This window comes from Anas platyrhynchos, chromosome 2 (assembly GCF_047663525.1).
Source record: "Anas platyrhynchos isolate ZD024472 breed Pekin duck chromosome 2, IASCAAS_PekinDuck_T2T, whole genome shotgun sequence".
NCBI classification, from domain to species: Eukaryota; Metazoa; Chordata; class Aves; order Anseriformes; family Anatidae; genus Anas; species Anas platyrhynchos.
In genome coordinates this window covers 126473656-126496296 of record NC_092588.1, presented here as the reverse complement: position 1 = coordinate 126496296, position 22641 = coordinate 126473656, and the positions used below count along the sequence as shown (strand labels likewise).

At 40.0% G+C, this 22641-nt stretch overlaps 1 protein-coding gene across 3 annotated transcripts in view; it reads right to left on the bottom strand.

Moving 5' to 3' along the window:
- The window catches only part of RAPGEF5 (Rap guanine nucleotide exchange factor 5), a 160409-nt gene that overhangs the window by 9994 nt on the left and 127774 nt on the right, over positions 1-22641 (bottom strand). For all 3 annotated transcript variants that reach the window (XM_038174149.2, XM_038174150.2, XM_072033552.1), the window contains 10 exons: positions 22130-22160; positions 21101-21179; positions 18016-18165; positions 15293-15390; positions 13431-13553; positions 12001-12179; positions 9144-9234; positions 6719-6769; positions 5535-5622; positions 2277-2341 (listed from right to left, as the gene is read on the bottom strand). In XM_038174149.2, the coding sequence (XP_038030077.1) occupies positions 2277-2341; positions 5535-5622; positions 6719-6769; positions 9144-9234; positions 12001-12179; positions 13431-13553; positions 15293-15390; positions 18016-18165; positions 21101-21179; positions 22130-22160 (955 nt within the window). The remainder of the gene's footprint in view (positions 1-2276; positions 2342-5534; positions 5623-6718; positions 6770-9143; positions 9235-12000; positions 12180-13430; positions 13554-15292; positions 15391-18015; positions 18166-21100; positions 21180-22129; positions 22161-22641) is intronic.

The window sequence follows — 22641 nt, the reverse complement described above, 5'->3', positions numbered from 1 at the left end:
ACTCATGGTAGGATTTTGTGGCAATGATGGCTTAAGAATATAAAATAAGCAGGGACTGTAGTAAGAGCTTATATATTTTATTAAACCATCTGATATTGTTGGAAAAAACAATGGTTCAGACTAAGAAGTCTTCCTTCAGGTCAAGTGCTTAATGCAGACCTGAAATATTTCAAAAGTACTGACTCAAATGAAGACATAATAAACCGTCTTTGCTTTGAAATTCATAAGCAGAAACTCTACGTATTTATGACAGTGAGTAAGTTCCTTCCCCAGAGCAGTAATCTGCTATGGTAGAATAATTCTTTTCTTCTTTTTCTGCAACAGCAAATTTGCAGGTGAGGTTCCGCAGCTTGACCCAAACTAAGCAGGAGTCAATGTCAACCCTAATTTTTCTCAAGCGGTCAGAAAGTGCTCAGCACAGTAATAAAACACCAGAAAAGACTTTCCTCACTGGGACAAAGACAAGTAGAAAAGAAACATGGACATATACATGGTGATGTGTGAAGCGCCTTGTTAGTACATTCATGCCCGGAGACTAAATACCTTAGAATCCAAATGAACCAGTGTGATACATATACTGTCCGAGTTTCCCTACACCCCTATTTAAATCTCTTCTAAGCTTCCACTTCTGTAGCTTGCACTGTTGTCTGCATTCATACGCACACAGGACTTGGGACAACCATGAGACAACATGTTCCCCAGGGTGTGATCTGACTAACAATTTGGAGGAAGTGTCAGTGTTAGCAACCCCCACCCCACCACCATCACACAGACTCTTCCGCCATTTAAGATGCCCCATTTATCCTTTTCCATCAAAAAGGTGAAATCCTGGTTCACTGAAGTCAATTAGCAAAGATCCCACCACCTCTGGAGACACAGTGGTGACAGGAAGGATAAGAAATCTTACCAAGCAAGCCCACCATACATTAAATGTATACATGACATTAAACAAACAAACAACAAGGGCTGGCTAAGATTGAAATAAGAATCATATCGTATATTTCCACTAAATTAATATATGGGCCAGTGGGGGGATTTCGGTAACAATTATTGTGCATCAAGGGCTAGTTTAATTTACATGTTAATTGGATGTACTTCCAAGAGGCAATGAAGAAGAACATGCTAATGAGTTTTATGCAAACACCTAAAGGTCAAACAGTTAATGGACTTGGGACAAGGAAACCTTTCATTAAATGCAAATCAGTGATCTCCTAAAGTCTGCAACAAGAAAAGGTACGGGAATCAAATAGAAAACACAAAAAGAGGATCTCAAATTCAAAAGACAAAGTCTACATCTGCTTATAAGTTGAAAGACAATATATGTTATGTTAGGATGTGAAAAAAAAAAAAAAGTTCAACATCTGGTTCATGAATAACACCCTGTTTGCATGTTCATTCTTGAATAAGTGTAAACACATGGAGAAAATAGGTAGGAACAATTCCCTTGGAACAACCATCTGGACTCACAGTGCCATTGCACATCTAGAGAAACCAGGAAGAACATTTTGGTTTCTTGATCAAATAGGCCAGACAAACAAAACCAAAACTTCTCCATGCCAACACTGTTCTGATATATTAGCTATGGTTTTCAGTGCTACAGAAGTGTTATCAACAAAGAACATGCAAATGAGAAAAATCAAAACTCCATCTGGAATATCATGCCAGCATAGATGTCACAGCATGTATAGAATAGATGTACCCAAGGATACTTCTATTATTTGCCTTCCATATAACAGTTAATATAGTAATACATACAGTCAGGTTAATTCACATTTTAGGTATTAGTATCTTCATCATCTAACCTAGATCATAAATTTTATTTTAATTTGAAATCCCTGGAATTGGCATACCAGGCACTAGTGTTAAACTGGACCCACCTTCTCTATGGTGCCTTAAGAAAATATAAAACAACTCAGAGAAAGCTCAGGCAGGTGGACTTAACTGAGGAGAAACAGTCCACAAGGTGGTGTAAAGGAACAGGTCTCTTTGGGAATGAACTGAGTGGACTGTGTGGCACTGATGTTGGATACCACTGGCTCAACTATTTTACAGGACAAAAGGAGGGAGGAAGGAATGAGAAGAGGAGCAGAGGAAGGAGGCAGGGGAGTTCAACTGATGGCTGTCTTATCCTGTTTGCTCTTTGAAGCAGCAGAGCTAACCTCTGTTTACTTCCTCTTCTTTCACTCACAAGAAAACCTTTTAGTCTTATAAGAGGGAGAAAGGGAAGAAGAGAATGAGAATTTCTATGAAAAACAGGAATGATAAAATTAACTTACCAGTTTTTCAAAATTAACAAGGTTATCCAGAAATGTTTTATTTCCTTCATGAATGAATGTTACATCTGAAAAAAAAAATAAGGGAAAATAATTACTTTTCATGACTTTGTGGTTCAGTACAAAGAAATAAAATGACTAAACAACAACAACAACCACAACAAAAAAAAAAAAAAAAAAGAAAGAGGAAAATATCCCACAAAGGATGGCCACAGTACCTTACAAGAAGGGAACAAAAGCTTGGCATGATAGACTTTACATATACATAGCAATAAGAGGATTTTCAAGTGAGAGCCCAGATTTCTTCCTGCTCTCTGCACCCTGTGGGATCGATCTAGCCACACTACTCATGGCCATGCCCAGGCAGGGGCTGGCCAGTCCCTGAGCTCAGAGCTCCAAGGGGGTACAGCTACCAGGCATGGGGTCAGCTCTAACTCCCCTTCATCTCCCTCTGTAGGGCAGCATGACTCTGAAGTCCCCACAGCAATGTGGGCTACAGCAGTGACCAGCCAGTGAGGTTAAACACAAGTGACTAAACTAGAGTTGAAAGCCTAGGTTGGAGTAAGCATTGTGGCTAGGCAAACCCCAGGGAGTTAAAAGACTCTTACACAGCATTGTTGGAGAGAATTTGCAAAGGTAAAAAAAGGTCAGTGAGAGGAAAAGGAAAAGGTTTATATTTGTCTCCAGGAAGGGAACTGAACACGCTGTAATGAACTGGAGGGGGAAGAAAAAAATAAAAATTAAAAAAAGAAATCAGGCAAAACAAACATTGTGAGGTTAAAATTACAATTAAAACTGTAACTGGAGGTCATTTTTTTCCATTTTTCTTATGCCTGCTAGGACACAAAGCAATACCTGCCTCAGACATGAAATCCCAAGGTCATGGACAGACTCCCTACGGGGACTGAAGCTCTGCCTCCAGTGGTGCATCCTCTGGGCAACAAAAATACTGGCGGGGACACCACTCAGGGGTGTCAGGGGACACCACCACCACCCATACCCCCTTATCACCTCCCTCCTGCTTTAGCTGTGCACCGCATGGATGCACATGTACCCATGAGGACCAGGAGTAGCCAGCACTGGTTTAACGAGATGGGACTCTGACACCATTACTTCATAAGTCACAGCTCTCTCTCTGCTGAGGTGTCAACCTCCAGTACACCAGTGTAACCGCACATCTCAACACTACCCTGTGCTCATCTCCAGGACTCCTTCTCATGTCCACTTGGTCCCCAAGCTGAGTGCTAGTTTCGGATGGATTTAGGACAGGAACCTGCAGCTGACACTGAAGGTTGCTTTACCAACCTCTGTCAACCTACCCCAAAACAGCCAACCTGATTTATTTCCTTGTGTTTCAAAGATTCACTCTGTGCCTGAGGGAGGTTTTGTAATTGCTTAGAATGGAAATGTTAATGGCTCAATATGAGGTTGGAAACCCGAGGCTGGGACTCATTAGGCAGAGCTCTGCCTGAGGGGTGGATGGGGAGCCGAGATCTACTCAGGGACTCCTCAGCAAGTCGGGCAAGCGTGGGGATACGCTGGGCATGCCTCCAGCGCCTCTCTGCTTCTGGGTGGAACCCTAAAAAATCAGAGGGGAAGGAGGGAACAGGACCATCTGCACCTCCTCCACCTTTGGGGCACCCGGGAAAAAGGACACGGAAAGGACACAGCTTCAGGACCAGGCTGGCAGGCAGGCATTACTCGTCTCTGTATCAGTGCAGTGAAAAAACGTCACTTCTAATGAGGAACTTCTACTGGAAGCAGAAATTTCCAGACAGCTTTTTAAGTCTGTGACTGCAATGGATATCTCTCAGGGTGGAAGGAACAGAAATTTGCTTTGCGGCCAACAACTAAGAGTCTAGATAAATTCAGTGGAGCAGAAAATTGCATCTGAGCTATGTTGTAATGGTACAACACAGCATTTTATTGCATATTTGAAAAATCTGCCTGATTTTCTAATGCTGTCTGTGCTGTAAGAGAGCTCTGCATTTACATTTAATTAACTTTAAAAGGACACTCTGAAGTTATTTTTCATAATTAGTGAAAGGTTTATACTGATTTTTTTTCTTGAAACAACTTTTCTTCCTCTTGTGTGGAAATACAGTTAATTTGTTGACTTATTAATGATTTCTGTGCTATTGATACTTATTTTATTGGTCTTGTAAATAATTTTAATACAAACATGTTTGATACAGGATGTAGTCACATGTACTGTACAATACATTGAGAATTACCAGCCAGGGCAACATCTCCTTATGGATCACTGTATTGAAGAAGCTTACTGTATCATTTTGCAGTCTCCTTGTTATATCCAACACACTTTAGAGACATGAGAGCATGCTGCATGAATGCACTTATAAAAACGTGCATGCTTTTATACCCTGTATTGCAACGCTGTGCAAACATCATTGCTACAAGTTACTTGTTTATATTTGCCTTCTTTTGAAGTCTTGATAATTGTATCCATCGGAATTTATGCAAACTCCTTTGATGCACGCAAAGAAGAGAAGTGCCTTATGGCTCCCAAACTGTCACCAGCTTGTTTAGAGACCTGTCTTCAAACATTTTAAACCTGCAGCAGTAGCAGCTTAGCATAAACAGCCTAACGAGAACACTTTCCGAATAAAGGACTAATCAAATGAATTTGTCATGTTCAAGACAAGATGATTAATAATTAATGACGCTGAGATAATGGAGTATTTGAAATACCTGCCACTGAGTTAGCTGCCCAACTCGCTGAGTTAAGCAAGCAGTTTTATTGTGTATCTCAGACCTACAGGAGGCTTGACAACCCTCTCCTCTCAGGACAGAGGAAGGGGGCAGATCCTGTTCTCCGTAGCTTTACGAAATCTGTAACACCAGTCAGTTTTGATTCAAGGAGGCCAGGCAAACCCTCCCAACAGCAGTGTGACCATGGTTGCTTGCGTGCATGCAGCCTGCAGGACCCACAGCACTGCTGTCTGCCTGCCAGCCTCAAGGGGATGCAACTGCAGCCACCACAGGCTGCTCTGCCCATGCCTGCTGGGGAAAGCACTGCCATTTGAAAACCTGTGTGAAAATTTCCATTTTCCCCGTCTTAAAAAGCAGCTGTGTTTATTATTATCAAGACTGAGCACTATCTTGTAGGTATCCTTGTGTCTGTCACACACATCATAACCCCACGTGAAGGAAAAATCACCTTTTAATTATATTAACTAACCATCACAAATTTCTGTACATGCACTGACATGACAAAAAAGAGCAGACAAGCTTCAACAATACCTTTCAGAAGTAAGGGCATGAAGGGAATTTTCGGAGATTTCATTTTCTTGAATGCATCTCTGTAAGCTTTGTGATTCAGAGAAGGGTCCTACAAAACCATTTGGGTAATAGAGAGAAAAATCAATAGGCTATAAAAAGAGCAATTCTAAATCCATTATCGGCTTACAATCTGAACATGACATATATAAAAAGGTTTCTTCGGAAACGAGGTAGATAAAGGTTTTCTAAACTAGGTGACTTACTAACCTGAACAGGAAATGTAAACAATGAAAACAACAAAAGCAATTATGTTCCTCCAGATGAAACAGTTCTAAAAATGGAGTAAGCTGAAGAACAGATTCACTTTGCTCTATGATTTCCCCACAAATTTCTATTAGCAAAATCTCTTCAGCTTACTTTCTAGCACTGATTATACCCTTGGAATATATTGCCGATTAATTTCTTCTTAAAAAATAAACACCTCCTTCATTGCTCCCTCTCACCCAATAACCAAGAAACAAAACTGCCTAGTCTCAGATAAAAGGAACATATTGGACATTGTCAAAGAAAATAAGAGACTATGTATCATCAGTGTTGTGTAATTCAAAAACTCATCTCAATTTCCTCTATGAATAAGCGGTTTTGTACACCAGCTCACAGACATCTTGAAAACATGTTAATTAATAAAGGACTCAAAGTGCAAAAGCATGACAATTGTTAAAGGCTGGATTTCATGCTCCCTGCACTAGGCAGCGATCTCACCAGGCATCCAGCTCCCTGACAGCCAGAGGAAACACTTGTTTACTCAGCTTTAATAATGGTGAAAAAGATCCCGAGCCTCTGATTTTTTATTTTATTTTTTTAACTTTTTAAAACTACCCTCCTTGTCTTCTGATATGCAGCACATTTCTTTGGATAGAGCATGATTAGCCACCAGAGCAACAGAACCGTTTCCAAACTGGTACTGGTGAACTAGCAACATGTTTGCCTCTCTCTGCCTTTCCTCCAGGTGTCAGGAACAGGGCTTGTTTCTTTTTTGGAGACCACCTCTGAGCTCTGGAGAGCTTTGTGGCCTATGGCAAACCTGGGATGTGATGTAACCAAGTTTCAGCTCCAGATAATGACAGGCGGTCTTGAAATAAATTACAAAGAAGGATGGCAAGTAACAACAAGCAACTCTGTTGGGCTGTCATCACTGTACTTACTGTCAAGCTTTCCAGTTCAGTGAAAAGTTTCTTGAACTTCCCAGGAATTTTCTGAAGTGGGGAACACAGAGAAAAAAACAGTAAATTTGATTTTTAAAAGTAGAAAAATGTTTATTATTTTTTTCTTTCTTTCCACAAGACTGATTTTTTGCACTTCCTCAGGCAGTTACCTCTGCTTCTCAGCTCTAAACACCCTACTTACAGACCTGAATGTAATGCCTGTGACTGAAGCCTTGTCTCCACACTTTCACCATTCTTCTACAAAAAAACTGCATGTTAGCAGCCATTTTTATTTTCTTGCCCAGCATCCATATCTGTTGTATTTATCAAGATAGAAATAGTAGCACTGACTGAGGATTCAGATTCTGTAATCACAACCAGGTTAAATATTATTTTTGTAACTGCTCTCTCTCTCTAAACTATGGGCTCTGGAAATGAATTGGCATAACACTCAGTGCTTTTAAATACACCACCCTGGTGCTTATCCATGGTATTCCATGCTGCTCTCAGAGAACAAGAACTTCCCTTAAAAAACGAGTACCCCATCTCTGAGGTCTCATCCTAATCCCACAGGGAATTGCACAAAATGCCCTCCTTGGGAGCTCAGGTACAACATAACTTCTTCCTTCATTCCCTATATGCTAATGCCTGCTCTATTCCATAAGCATCCACTCTCTAAGATGCTTTAATGGATTCATCTCATACTCTAAGCAATTGTTGTTCAATTTGAATTTTGCTTATTGTATTTCTGACTTGAAGACGGGTGTGTGGACCTGAATGTTTGTGTATCTTTTTTCCAGCTACACTGGTTAGCTCAAGTAGAATATATCCCCTTACTACAAATCTTGCCTTGCCTGTGTACTTAGACCACAACAGCCACAATGACACTACCAAAGAGATTTAGAACAATTAAGATTAAGTGGATGAGCTGTACGATTAAAATGCTAAGATAACTGAATGTGGAATTGCAATTGCACATTTTTAATATCTTCAATCAGTGAATCTTAGGCTCATTAAAACACTGCATAGTGTGGAAAAAAAAAAAAAGTAGAATATGCTCAGGGTATATTACTTGTTTAAGAATTCAAGTGCAGAACCAATATAGTTTAGTGTGTAAATTGTTGCTTAAATTTAGGTGGCTTCATTTACATGTGTAAGTAATTATAATTAATTTATAAACATTGCTCTACTTTCTAGAAGTCACATTACTAATGCAAATAACCTTCTGCTTTTGAAATTTCCAGTGCAGTAAATTTTTATAAAAAACACATGCAACTTCATAAATATTTTACACACAGGAACTTGACATATTTACAATGATACATATGCAGAGGCACTCCCTGTTCAGACAAGCAATACATTTTGTTCTTCCCAGAGAAGAACATCTGTGGCGCATGATTTTCAGAGGGGTCTCACCGCACTGGAGAGCTCTTTGTGCTTGCAGGCTGGAGACACTTACACCATTGCCACCTGTATTTAGCCCCTTCCACTCTCCTACCAAAGCCCAAAGAAAAGAGATGAAGTCAACCCATAAGAGGGCAAATGTTCCCTCATGGGCAAGGCGTTTTAGTAGCTGGAGAAACAAGGGGTTTCTGTATTGTTTTCCTCAAATGTGTATTTTTTTTCCTATTTTTTTTTTTGCTTTAACTGTTATTTGAAATAGCCTTGCTTATCCAAGTTCCTGTAAACTCCATCCCAAAGCAGCAGTCATTGCCCTCATTTCTCTACATGCCAATGTCACTGACATACACGGTGATGTTTTCACATGCATGATTTCAGCTAAGAGGGAAAGACTGCACTGGACTGTGTTAGATAGCTTTGTGACCCTTCAACGGCCATTGGGTTTCAGCTGTTGGTGCTCAAGGGCATTTCCAACAAAGGAGATCACAGCTATTCTTTTTTACTTTGTGTTACAGGTTCATTTTTTTGAGTACCACCCACTTATGGTGCTAGGCAGGTGGCAAGGGATGAAATTTCTCTGCATATTACATTAAATGACTTCTTCCTCCATTTTAGTTTCATCAGCAAAGATATATATACCTTGAATAAATGAAATTATTCCATAATAAGGTATGCTTTGTTTAGAACCAATCTTATAAGACTTTCTGTTCTGACATATACTTAAAATGCTAAGATATTGTACCTGACTTCCCCCCCATCCATACCCACCCCCTTCTTCCACAAACGGGTAAGATCTCCTTGCTTTGCTCGTATTTAGAAACTCTGGAAAGGCATATTTAGTTTTATTTGAATGGCTGTGTACCTACGGCTTCAGGTCACAGTAAAGTTTCTCTAGTGGCATTTGCCCTCTGTTAGATTTCAGCATGAAAAACAAATAATTAGGAAGAAAAGGCAATTCACCAGTACACAACATAGATGAAAAATGTTTTTGACAGGGTCTAAAAGATACAAAGATGTGTCTTACCTCCCAGGTCTGAGACAGCCGGCTGACAGACGCAGTGTTGAGACCCATAACAATAGCAAAGAATGAATTCAGATTTCTTTGGGCTTTACAGCTGTGGAATAAAAATATGAATGCTGTATTCTGATTTTTGTCCTCAGAATAAGAGATAAATGGAATGCACAGGTATCCTAGGTTACTGAGCCCAGTTTCAACTCTCAGCACTAACATACAATCATCTTCCACATAATGAACTCATTAAATGTCCCATCATGGCCACCTGCAGTCTAGGTGATGTGGTCTCTAAGAAGTTTTTTAGTACACGTTCCACTGTCTCATCAACCCTGTTGTTGGCAGGTTATTTTTCTTCCTTTGCTGTCAAAAGTAATTTTCCCTTTTCAATGTCCAAGTTACTCTCTGCTGTCCTTTACCATACAGAATAATTCCATGACCTCTATTGTGTTGTATTATAAATATTTTCATCCCCTCTTTCATCTTTTCTGTAAATTGTACATCATTGGTTCCTTCAATTTTTCCTTGTGGTCATGGAGTGCAATCTATTTCTCTATATTGCTATTATCTTTCATTGAATTCTTTGTAATTCATTTTAACTTTTCTCCCTGCTCTACTTCTTACCAAGGAGATATGTGAGACAGTGGGAAAAGAAGGAGAAGCACAATTACTGCTTCACCTCTAAGTTCTTACATCTTTCTCCTATGCAAGTATAAAACAAATATAAAATATATTTACTTGGAACAGTGTCACACTTTGTCCTTGTCTTTAATTTGTCATCTATTATCACCCAAAGACCTTTGTCACAGCACTGTTCTTTACAATCACGCAGTTATTTCTTCAGCTCAGTATTAGCATTCCCTAGCTGAATTACTTTGCATCTATCTAAATTAAATCTTATCCCACTGTTGTTTGCACATGCCACTAGACTCCTTAGATCATTCTTTTTTTTTTATTGTTTTTTAAATCCTCCAATGCATTTGCAATCCCTCATCATTTTTATTGTCTGAAAATCTGATTAATGTTCAATTTACATATCCCTATAAATTAGTTGCAGTTTGCACTGGTTCCAATAGTGGTCCCTGTGGAATTTGCTTGATACCTCTATTCTTCGACGTTTCACTACATACAGTTGGCCCCTGCTTATTTCTAGTCCATTAGGAAATTTGAAATCCTGAAATAAAAAGATGTGTGCGTGTAAGAGAGAATCCTCTTAAGATGATTTTAGGTATGAGTGAATCCACTGTCTTCACTGGATTAATCACCGTGGAAAAGCACATGCCAAGGCCTTAGACTGGAAACTCTCTGGCACTTGTTACAAGTTTATATAAAGCTCACACTAAAGATGGCATAACATCTCTAGATGGCACATCTCTCACTTAACTTCAAGTGTCGTGTCTTGAAGTTAAAAGAAAAAACAGGGAGCAGTCAGAGCTGCTCTCAGCTCCTTTCCTCTCTGCCTTGGTCATAAACAAAACAGCAGGGCTGCTTGTGGCTGCGCATAGCACACTATTTCTCCACCCTAACTTGTCCAGAATTTATGAGATATTATAAGGTTTTGTTTTAGACAGATGATTTTTGGATTAAAACAAGACCTCAGCAAACTAGATACTGTCCTATTTGTATAGCAGTATGCAGATTTTGACATAACTATCTGATGGGTGCTTCTCCAGTGCACTGGGAGAGCCTGTCTCCCATTTACTGACAACTTTATTTAGTTTCCACAACTTCAACTATTCACTTAACAGACACAGAATTAATTCACATAGAGAAAGATTCTAGTCTGGAGACAAATATATCCCTATTCATGTGGGACAGATATGAAACTTTTCTTGGAATGCAAATTAACACTATTGTGGTGCAAGCAAGGCACACAGAACCAACCAGTTTTGACGTAACTGGACCAAACTTGGCCATTGATAAGGCAGAAAATGAAAGCATTACTGTATACCCCAGAACTTGCAACCTAAATCAAATCACATTTATGAGTTACACTAGATTAGATTAGAAAAATTCATTTCACCAAAGGCACTGCTTCAGTAGAGAACAGCCTTTTGTATGTAACTGCTTTGCAAATTAAATCAACCCAGTCGATGAGGGGAACAAATTATACATTTTCCATGAACATGCATATTCAAATATTGCAAAAGACCAACAAGTGGAGAAAGGCAAGAAGAATGGTTGCACATATTTAAATTGCTCCATTCCCTTGGTTACCCAAATAAGAATAATTACAGAGAGAAGAACTCTCTGTCTATAGTATATGTGTATTTTGTTCCAAGGCATAGAATAAATGCCAGTACTACTTACTAATAGTGCAAGAATAGACTGCCATATCTAATTAGTGAAGAACCTCTGCCCTCCCCTTCCCTTCCCCCTTCCTCCCCCACCCCTTTCAAAAAATTAAAAGAGTATTCTAAACAGGATTGCATGGGGCAACAGCTTACTGAAGTGAGTTTCCTCTCTAGAGGTAGGCCTTTAAAACAGTTTTCTGGTTCTCTTATAGTCTTTGGAGAATGAGTGTTGCTGCTCAAATGTTTTGCAACATGCTTCCTCAGGTTAGCCCTGTTAAGAAAGGAGGTAGCCCTACATCATCATGTATTTTGCAGTTGATGCTGCAAATACACTGGCAGAGTAGCTGGGGAAGATTTGAACATCATACACTCCACCACATCTAATTTTGGCCAGTATTTGCTGTCGTTGTTTATGGACTGTTTTATCTAGGTATGGTTACTACATTCTTAGAACTCAAGATGGCAAATTAGGTTTTTGTCTTTGCTTTGCACCTAATTCTCTTTTCCCACCATATATATAGATATATATAAAGCATTTGAATTCAAGGATTTTTGTTGCAACTGTAGTAACTTACTGGGCAGCAATCTTGATGAACTTTTTGACCAACTGTACACGTTTGCAGAGCTGGCTGCAGAGGAGTATCTCAGTGGCAACCCAAAGCTGGACCTCATTGCATCTTTGAAGCAGAAGACTGAGATTCTCAGTGTTTTCAGCACTGCCCTGTCTGCTGAATGTGAAGTATATGAGCTCTTGCTGGAAGACATTGTCAATATTATTAGGGATACAAAAATGACTTAAATATAAAGAAGTTATAAATTATGACAAATATTTCTGAGACAAGACTTGGATACAAATGGCTATTTTTTATTGTCCATGAGCCAATCACAAATGATTCAGTTTTTGGTTTGGCTTAGCAGTCTAGAGGCTTATTACATTATTCAGGTAAACTGGAAGTCCTGCAAGATGTACTTTTCTTTTAAGATTTCCTGCAGTTCCACTTCTCGTTTCAGGAAGATACAGGACATAACTAATCTGTCTCTTTCTGAATTTCATCACTTCTGTTCCAGCAGGAAGAAGTAACCAAATCCCAGAGCACTGCAGAATTTGAAAAATTTTGACTCCAATTTCTTGCTAAAAATGGCCAAATTTTCATGAACAGAAGCATGGGTCTTGCTTTCTGTGCAAAGAAAAAAAAAATCTTGACTAGCTCTGTTTTTAAAGTGTCTAACCTGAGTAAAAGAACATGAAATAAAAGATCAAGGAAAGCATCTGATGAGAGGCAAGGGAATTTCCCAGTCACTTTCACAGAAAGTCATCACACTTTTCACTGAATGATATTTTCAAGTGACATTTTGTACTGTTAGCTGTGTGTTTTACTCAGAAGCTCACAGCAGAACCTATTAAAGTCATTGAAACAATCCAATGGGCACTGAAGTGGGATATTATGACATTTTATAAAGCCTGCCCAGTGTTTTTTTATTTCATTGAAACCTAACCAGAGCAGTAATGTGAACATCTAAGTTGCTGAAATAGTGATTTATTTGTGTGTGTGTGTGTGTGTGTGTGTGTGTGTGTGTGTGATTAAAGTGAAATCAAGGTCACTTATTCAGAGTCCTGTATTTACTGGAATATTGTTCAGTGCAAAGGACAATTTGCATCCACAACACATTCATACAGACAGTTTTTAGAGAATAATTGTGATCTTTTACTCTCTTGAGGCAAGTTTCAGTAAAACCCACGATGTATACAGGGAACATGAGATGCACCACCACAGGGAAGTTAGAAACCTTTGTCAAACTTCTGCAGTATCAAGGATTACAACCCATGTCTTGGACCTGATTCAATATCACAACTACTGAGAACTGTGACATCATATTGTCATGACAGTGAACCAAGAACCAAGGAATACCAATGCTCCAAAATCCTGGTGCAATATCAAGACACCAAAGCAATATACTGCTGCATGAAAACAATGTACATTGAAGCGAGCATGGTGCTCCTCACCTCATGAATTGCGTTGAAGAGGCTCCAGTCAAAATTTGTTAGTTCTAAGGCAAGATCCCAGGTGTTGATTCCCAAAATTCTCACAGACCGTTGCTGCAACTCCTCGTTTTCAGCAAATGGGTTCTAAATAATTGACAAGAACAAAAATTTCTGAGCAAATGCCAAAAGCTTCACAATGAAACAGATGTTAGACCAAGGTACAAAACAGAGCTGACTGAGTAAGTAATCTTCTAAGTGCACTGAGGTGTTTTTCTTTCCACACTAATCAAAATCAATGAGTTATAGCCTATTTAATAAATAGCCTGAAACAAGAACTGGTCAATAGGATCAATGATTTCCCATTGGATTAGGATTTCTCCTTCCCTTTCTCTTATTCTCTCTAAACCTTAAGTGTAGAACACTGACCAAACAGGTAATGAACATAATGAAAATATAACTTCTGAAATTCTCAAGAAAGTAAATTTTGACACCAGGAAATGTTTGTATTACAAGGTAAAGGAATCATCATGCAAACACACCAGCTCCAGAATAAATATACAAAACTTGCCACCAATCCACATACATTTACAAACAGCATAAATTCAACATAATTTACTCCAAGTGCAGTTGCTAACAAATAGTAAAACACTGCAGGTTCTGACTCATAGAAGTTACTTAGGTTATCACTGTGGAGTTCACTGGTATCGCCAGTATTAAGGGTCATTTGAATTTCCATTATTAGCTCTGATTTTCAAAGGTTTGTATTTCTCTTGTTTTTTTTTTTACCTCATCAGTCTGAAACCTGGCACATGAACCATCTGCCAAGATGAAAGATTATTCTTATCAGTTAAGCCATTACTTTGGTGCTATATTCTTGACAGTTACAGCAAGTTTTGCTATTTTTATTATGCAACTAATGAAACTAGATTGGCTGTCACCTGTCTGTACTAGAAACCCTTCCTTAATATTAGCATTTTTAGAGGTAGCTAGAATGCTGGAGATAATGGGGATGACAGATTACAATGATATCAGCATGTCAGCTCTTCAGGGCACATTGATCCAACAAAATGTAAATAGACATTTCTCATTGCTAGGATGAATGCACAGATACTTGTGCTGACAACAAATAGAAGTCAGATGTAATACTGTCCCTGCACTTTCCTCGAAGCGTATGAATAATTAGCAGAAAAGATTAAATCTTGGGAGTTGCTGCCTTACTGAGGTTTGGAGAAAGCACAGGGAGAGAGATTTTTCAATCCCATTTCCTGAGGACAGGGGGAATGAGAGAACTTCTGCCTTTCAACATGCTTCCCTCCCCAGCACCAGAGACATGGAAAGACAGAAAGACGGAAGAGAAAAGGAGATGCCACCAGCCACAAAATAACCATGTGGATGCCACAACACTGTGGTCATGCTGATACTCAGTAATTTTGGTAAAACTCACACTACATATATACATATCTACATGTAGTAATTCCACGTTTGTAGAGTTTGTCTTCCACTTCTGTAACTCTATACTAGCTATTTTATGTATCGTAAAAGCACAAGGGGTAAAAAATGGAGTTGTGAGCTTTGAAGTAATCCTCATCTCAGTCAGCCCTGTACAACCACAAGCCAGCTTTTCTAGGCTGACATAGATTGAAAGATTTAAGCTTTATAGAAGCTTTGGTATATTTGAAATTGATGAACAAATTCCATTACTGTTCAGTCAAATAACTGCTGTTAATGCAAGATTTTTTTTCAGGTATAGAACAGCTTAGTAAGCTTCACTAAGGAACTGAAAAATAAGTCATGTACTGAAAACACACTCTTAAATGAATAGGAAGCCCTTGATCTGCAGTCAGACACATAAAAAATTGGAAGTACAAAATACACATCCTTACCAAAGAATCAGTCAGATCTTTTCGGTAGACAAACATCCGACTCGATGATTCAAAAGATTTTGAGATGGCCAAGTCATTTGGTTGTAGTTCATGTTTTTCTTTAAAAATAGAAAATAAAACACACAAGCTTCAGAAAAAGGAGTACAAGCTGCATATAAATATAAGAAAAAAATTACAAACATATTTGTAAAGCCACTTATTTATTTTTTTTAGAACATAACTAAGCATTAAACACACGTATACCAAGCATGGTTTCATCATCTCCACACTATTCAGAATAAAAGAAAAATGTCTCTGATGGTGGACTAGAGCACAAAGTCTTCCATAACCTGCTTTCAGTGTGGACTTCACAGAGGATAGAATGGAGAGAAACCCTTACATTTTCTAGTCTAACCTCCTGTGCATTAGTGAACATTTCATTTCAACCCAGTGGATCTACCACAAATGCAGTGACTTCAGTTAAAGCAACGTGTCTCATCCTCAAGAGACTGAGCTGCTGTGTGTCACAGGCAGAAAAGAACAGGGGTGGAGACCTCATCAGTAGCTGTTCAACCCATAGAGCAGAGGAATAACTGGGAAAAAAGGTCCTTGTTAACTAATTTATGTAGAGAAATGATTCCTCTAGACCTTTACCAATTTATTTACTAACCAGCAGGACACACCAAACAGCCAGCAAAGAGAAAGGACTTTTTTTCTCCACTCACTGGGCAGTGTTCTGCTCTGGGCAATTTTGGATGCACCAGAGAAAGGGGGGGGGGGGGGGGGTGAAGACCCAGAACACATCTAAACACTCATGCCTTAGGAAAACTGTCTTTTCCTGCAGGCTCCAAGTAATCTTCTGGAGACCTGACATGAGATTTGATTACAGTCACTGTATTAATGTAGATCCAAAAGCACGACAAGCATGTTGACAGCTGACTTTTCATGGCCTATGAGGGAGGGGTAGAAACAGGAGTCTGAGTGCAAAACATCATTACTAACAATCCATTTTTCCCCCTCCTGTGCTCACACTGATGCCAGAAACATTCATGCTGAACTACCAGTATGTCCTTTCAAGATAATTTTGAATAAAAAGACCTTGCTTGTGCATTTAAAGAGTACAATAAAAACACGTTCTTCAACGCTCAACCTGTTGCCTTCCAAGTGGATGGTGGATGACAGCTCTGAGTCACACAAACAGTGAAAAACAAAGGAAAAAATAAAGCATTGGCAGGCTGCTGTTTATTGCACATAGCACACAAGTGGCAATGCATAGGAACAAGGATACTGAAGCTGTGCTATCTCCAATTATTCATTCCATGTGACCAAACAGCATTTTGGAAATTACAATGGTCGTGTACAAATGATAGTCCTATTGTACCTGCATTTTAATGATTTCTTCTTATTGAACAGCCAAATGGCAGTGACTTCTTTTTTCTGTGGCTTTCTTAGGAAACAATGCGGTCTAGAGATAATAGCATGTTTCATTATTTATGAATTGCTGGTTTTCTTTAGATAACTAGGTAGTTAGCACCAGATTTATTGCTATCAGAGCTAAACTTGCTCTGCTCCTGACCGGGAGCACAACACCCAAAGAATAACAGCAGCAGAGTGATCTTGCAGTGCTGCAAAATGCAATGGACTCGAGTTTGGGCACACACAAGGGTAAAACAAGTACATCTGCAAGTGATGTAACCCAGTTGGCCAGGACGCCTACATGTAATGCTCCCGTGTGGCTGCTCCACGCCCAGGCTCTCAATTGCCAGGGCAGGGCGCCATCTCCTTGCCACCCACACCAAAATCCTGCAAAAAAAGGTTATTTAATTGTGTTTGACATGGGGGAGGGAAAATGTGACCTCCACTTCTGAATCAGATAAATAAACAGAACAAGCCAGCATTTGTCTGTATTTCAAAGAAGTAAGACTGAATGCAATATCTTTACAGGTTTGCCCTTTGTCTTGGGATCTACACTGGTTAATGCTGGCTGAGAGCACAGCCCAGGCATTCTCAAGTCTGAGCCCTTCTTTGCAGGTCCAGCTTATCCTTTCCATGTACCTAGTTACATCACTTCCTTTATTTTCAATAAGAGACAAAGAAAAGATACCGCAATGAAGAAAACAACCTGACCAGTGATTTTGAGGCCTGACAGACACCAAACAAAATCTTGGCTTTTGGCTGGTCCCTAGTGTCAGCCCACAATCAGTCTGATCCTCCACGTAAAGACAATAAGCCTTTCTTGGTAAATGAGAAACACTGAACTAACAGGCAAAAAATGTCAGTCATAAGCAATACTGCCTCAGTATCTCGACTGTGCAAATACATGTCTCCCTCCTTTCTCCTGGAGAATATTCATTCCCCATGCTGTAAATAAGAAAGCAGTCACACATACAGTATTTGCTATTCCCTTTTATATTTTAAAAGCAAACCATGCCTCATTGCCTTCCAAATTAATTTAGATGTGAAAGTAGATTTATCTGTGGGGAACAAAAAAAATATCTTGTAATACTGATGGATACGGACAGTCCTTTGCATTCCCTTCCCAGCATGGAAACACCGCATCCGGCAGGACCCAAGAATGAGCTGTTGCCATGGGAACGACTCTGGGATGCAGCTCCTCATTGTTCCCTGGTCATCCAGCTGTGGGCCCATGCAGGAACAGCTGTATCCTTGCACCAGAAAATGTCAGCCCTCCCTTAAGGTGATGCACTAAAGGGTGAGTAATTGGATGAAGGAACGGTATTTACCACCAGAGAACGTGACTGTCACCAGTGCCAGCTCCTCCTCTGGGTACTGGATCTTTTCCGCTATAATCTTCAGTATCTCCTGCGCCGAAGCAGTTACTTGAGCTTTCACGCTGACATAGGAGTGCTCCGTTATATACACACGGCAGAATACTGTGCAGAGGAAGAAAGACAGGCTCAGCAGAAGTCAGAGACCCCAGCAGAAAAGCGGGAAACGCACATACCCAGTCTCTGCAATACCCCAGCTGCAGGAAGGGCTGCTCCCGCACCCCGCCCAACAGGGATGTGAAACTAAGCACCAACTATCACCATTTTCCCCCTCACCACCCCCTCTTCCTGGGAGATGACATGGACAAATAGATGCATTTCCATGGATGCATGTCAGCAACACCTACTCAAGAGCTCCCACCATGAGGATGCATAGCAGACAACCTCCTCTGCTGTCTGTTTTCTCTGCAAACTCAGCTGTTACCACATTTTGCCCCTTCCTTTTAGGTTCAGATAAATCACCATTCTTCTGCTGCAGAACCTATTTTGCCCCTCCACTTTCACCTGGAGCAGTAAGTTCCTCAAGAGACATCTAAACTACATGCACTGCCAGGGTATGTTAGCACCAGCAGAGGCTGCCTGAACTGCAGTGCAATTTGTTCCAAAACTCTCTTTCTGAGTCACTTGCAGCACACATAAAAGGGACTGGTTTGGAGAAATTCCCTGGGCTCAAAACTTCCACGGAAGTCCAAGAGTTGTTTAGGCTCTGGGAGGGAGATTCCCATCGGTAACGTTGTGGTTGGCTCAAGCAGTACCTTGTTTCTGCAATGAAAATGATGTACGATCCCTGTTTCCCAGAATTTTAGGTTTACTTTTTTTTTTTTTTTTCTTTCTGAGTTTGCTGTATTCAGATATTTGAAATACAGCTGCCATACTTAAAAGGAAAGAAACAGACCTGCAGACTGGCACAGATGTTTCAAAATGACATCTGCTAATGAAAATTGCCACAGCTCTGGATTCCTTACTCACTTAAGTGCTTAAAATTTTCATTTTCTTCTACTTAAGTGGTTATTGTAGACAGGCTGCTACCATGACAGTATAAGATAATACTATTCTTCTCCAGAAATGTTGTATTTTTACTGACAAATATATGTAGCAATTTTGCCTGTTGTACAAATCTTCACAGCTTCAGGGCACTGTCATTAACTGAGACCATGCCAGAAGTGGTTAAGAACTCTATCTTACTGAGCATCTTTTTTGTGTTGTAGAAAAGAAAAACAAAGATAAGAAGGAAGGAGGAACTTAACATTTAACCTTGGGGAAGAAAAGTCATTTGATTTTATAATTTTTTTCTTAACCTATATCTGCTAGCAGACAGTAAATCATGTGCTCATCGTGTGTCAGAATCTGTCTTCAGAATGCATAAAACTAGTGAAAAGGTAGATATATCAAACTCTATATAGAGTAGGTAGATATATCAAGCACTCTAAATGCAAGGTAGAAAAAAATAAATAAATAAGACAGCAATATTTGGCCTCCATATGCAGAGCACAACACAACTACAGTGAATTTTTTTGAAAACTCCACCTCTGCCATTTGGGAGGGGAAAGTGACAGCAATATATTAACTTATAATTGAGCTGTTGACATACCCTTTATTCAGCACTGAACCAACCTACAAAATCAGGTCCTTGAGAACAACCATCGTACTGATCCTCTTCCCCTCCACAAATCTATGATATTTATAGGCATGGACCATGACATCCCTTCAAGAGCCTACGCTGCCCCTCAGTGAGATGCAGGAGGGAATGCCACCAGGAGGCTGTGGGCACGGGCTGTAAACAACCCTGAGAGGTAACATTATATTAGGAGATAAAATGCTTCTAGTTTGACCTCTGGCCCTGAGGGCAAGAGGCATGGCGTGGCTTGGACAAACCCATCCTCTACAAGCACCATCTCTTGGCAGCACTCCACAGCCCATCCCATTTCCCTCTGTTACACCCAGGCATTTCTCTCTCCTTTGCCCAGCCCCACTTTTTCTATTTCATTCCCTCAGTCCCAGCATCTTCCATGGCTCATGCTCACAAAGAAAGAGTAAGGCAATTTATGGCTTTGCTGGGTCCTACTCTTCCTGTCCGTGGCCATGGGATCTGTCCCCTCTCTTGTGCCAATACCTTTCCTTCTCATGAGTGGTGTCAGACTTTTTAAGAAGAAAAATGAATGTGGGGGTTCTCATCCAGAAATTACATTTTTAGAAGCAGCTTTGTCAGCCTAAACTTCAAGAAGATTTTCAGGCGCAGAAAGAGGCTACCTATCAGCAGAACATAGTGTAGAAAAAGACTTGGCACTAATGGATCAGTCTTTTTGCCATGTCACAAATGAGCACTAAAAATATCTTGACTCAACATGAACTTGTGGAGTTTTGTTCCCAAGGAGAAACAAAGATTTGTTGTTAAAGGGCAAGGTTTCCCAGGAGAGGATTTTTCTGCCTGTTCTCTTCTCATTTGCGTGGTGTTATTCTCCTCTCTGCCTACTTCCTCTTGAAGGCATTACGGGACAGTGAGAGCTTAATTTTATTATTGCATTACCAACAACGAAGGGAAGTCATATTTTGAAATGGTTGACATTAAAGCATAGTGGCATCTCAACCTCCAGAAGGAAAGGTTTTTGAGGAGAGAAGGAACTGACACCAGTTCTCAGCGTTAGCAGATCCTGCCCCACTTAACCTGACAGGCTCATTCACCTCTTGCACCCAACATCTCGGTCAAGAGACTGAAATCATGACACAGGGCAGGAATAAAGTCTGTTGGATAGGCTGCCTCTCCTGTGAATCACATAGCTCTGTCACAGAACCACTGGAGGAACTGGGTGGGGGAAAGCCCTTGAGGTATCATTCTACCACTGAGACCCTGCAAAGCTGGAGTCAGAAAGATAATCTTCATACAGCCAAACCTTTCTTGTTTGTGGCCCTAGGGTCCTGTTCAGAATCTGTATGTCTCATAAAGTGTACCTTACAGGCAGCCCCTACTGAGAAACAATTTTGCCCTGACATTTAAAGGCAGTGCACTAGGGTTTTCCCCCACTCTTTCAGTCATACTTACTTTCTTCTGCTTCATTCATGGTTCCTCTGTGCTGCAGCCAGCTCTCCTTTAGACTGAACTGGTGGAAAAAGGTTTTATTCTGTGAGGGAGTGGGGGAGGAAAAAAAAAAAAAAAAAGAAAAAAAAGAGACAACAATGACTCTCTGCATTCCTGCCCTTTACAAAGCAGTAATTCACAGAATCTAGCATTCAGCGCATACATCTGGCCAAGAGGTTTCTGTATAGGAAATCCACCCACCCTTTCCTGGATCAGTAAACTGGGAGTTGCTTACTAAATAATGGCAAAGGTGGGAATTTCTGAGGAAGTGAGATGTGCCTAGACCAAGCAGCCTCGACATTTCAAGGTTATTTGTAATCATGCGCAGAGTTAATTTCTTATGCACTTATTCTTATATACATTTCCTATGTACCAATCAGCCTACCTGGCAATTTCACTGTTCTGCCCTCTACATTTCTGCAGTAACATTTCAAGCTTGTTATACGCTACAGCTTCAATCCAGAAGACTTCACTAGCTCAGCAGTTCACCTCTGCAAAGTTCATACATAAACATTCTCCAGTTGCATCTTTTACCTCTGGTTAAATAGACAAATCCATGTTCTTCTCTTTCTTTCTTTCTCTGTCCCTGTCACAACAAATCCCCCTTTACTCTGTTTACTTGCCACCTGCAGTCAACGCCTGTGCTCAGGCTGGTTTGCCGCATCTATCCAGCCAGGCAGGATGTGCTCCCAGACCTTTGTTGTTCAAAATATTCAACACTGACATCTCAGGACGTATTGTTAAGATGATAATACTGTCACAGCCACTGCAGGTTAGTTCACACAACTGATATCTAGGCTACACTGGCAGGAAAAAAAAAAAAAAAATCCTTAAGTAATGTTGCAGGTCTAGCCTCACTGATGTATCCTGTCATGTTTTTGGTCACCTGTCACTTTCAACTGAGACAGCAAGAAAAGATGTGAAAGTGGAGAGGAGGAAAGAAAGTGAGATTGTAAGTTAGCTAGCAACCAGCAAAAATCAGGCTTGTGTTACCTTTCGGTGTGGTGAATATTCATCTACAGTGCTGAAACAAAAAGGAAAATCCAAATCATTCTTTCCATCCAAAGATTAGGAAGTTCTAGCTATCTAAGTTTACAACATAAAAAAGCTTTTTTTAACATTAAATGTTCACCAGAGCATAGCTGCAGAGCTCCTTCAGTGAAAGCTAAGGGCATCTGACTCAACCTGAAAACTCTTCTGTGAATTACAAAGTCAATGCAGAAAAAAGAAAGTCTATGAGATCCCAGAGGACACTGATACCAGTGCCAGCTAGGGTCACAGCTCTTTCAATTTCCCAAAAGGACAAATCACAGAAATTATTCCATTTGTTAGAAAAATGTGCCGAGGAAATATCTTTCACAAATACAGTAATTATTAGTAAAACAGTAACCCTAACGCAACCACTGCAAAAGAGATTTGCTTCTCAATACTGCAGGGAAGAGGAGAGAGAATGCATTGTTTGAAGTCAAAGACTGCTGGTTCTGAATTACATTTTGCCAGTTTTT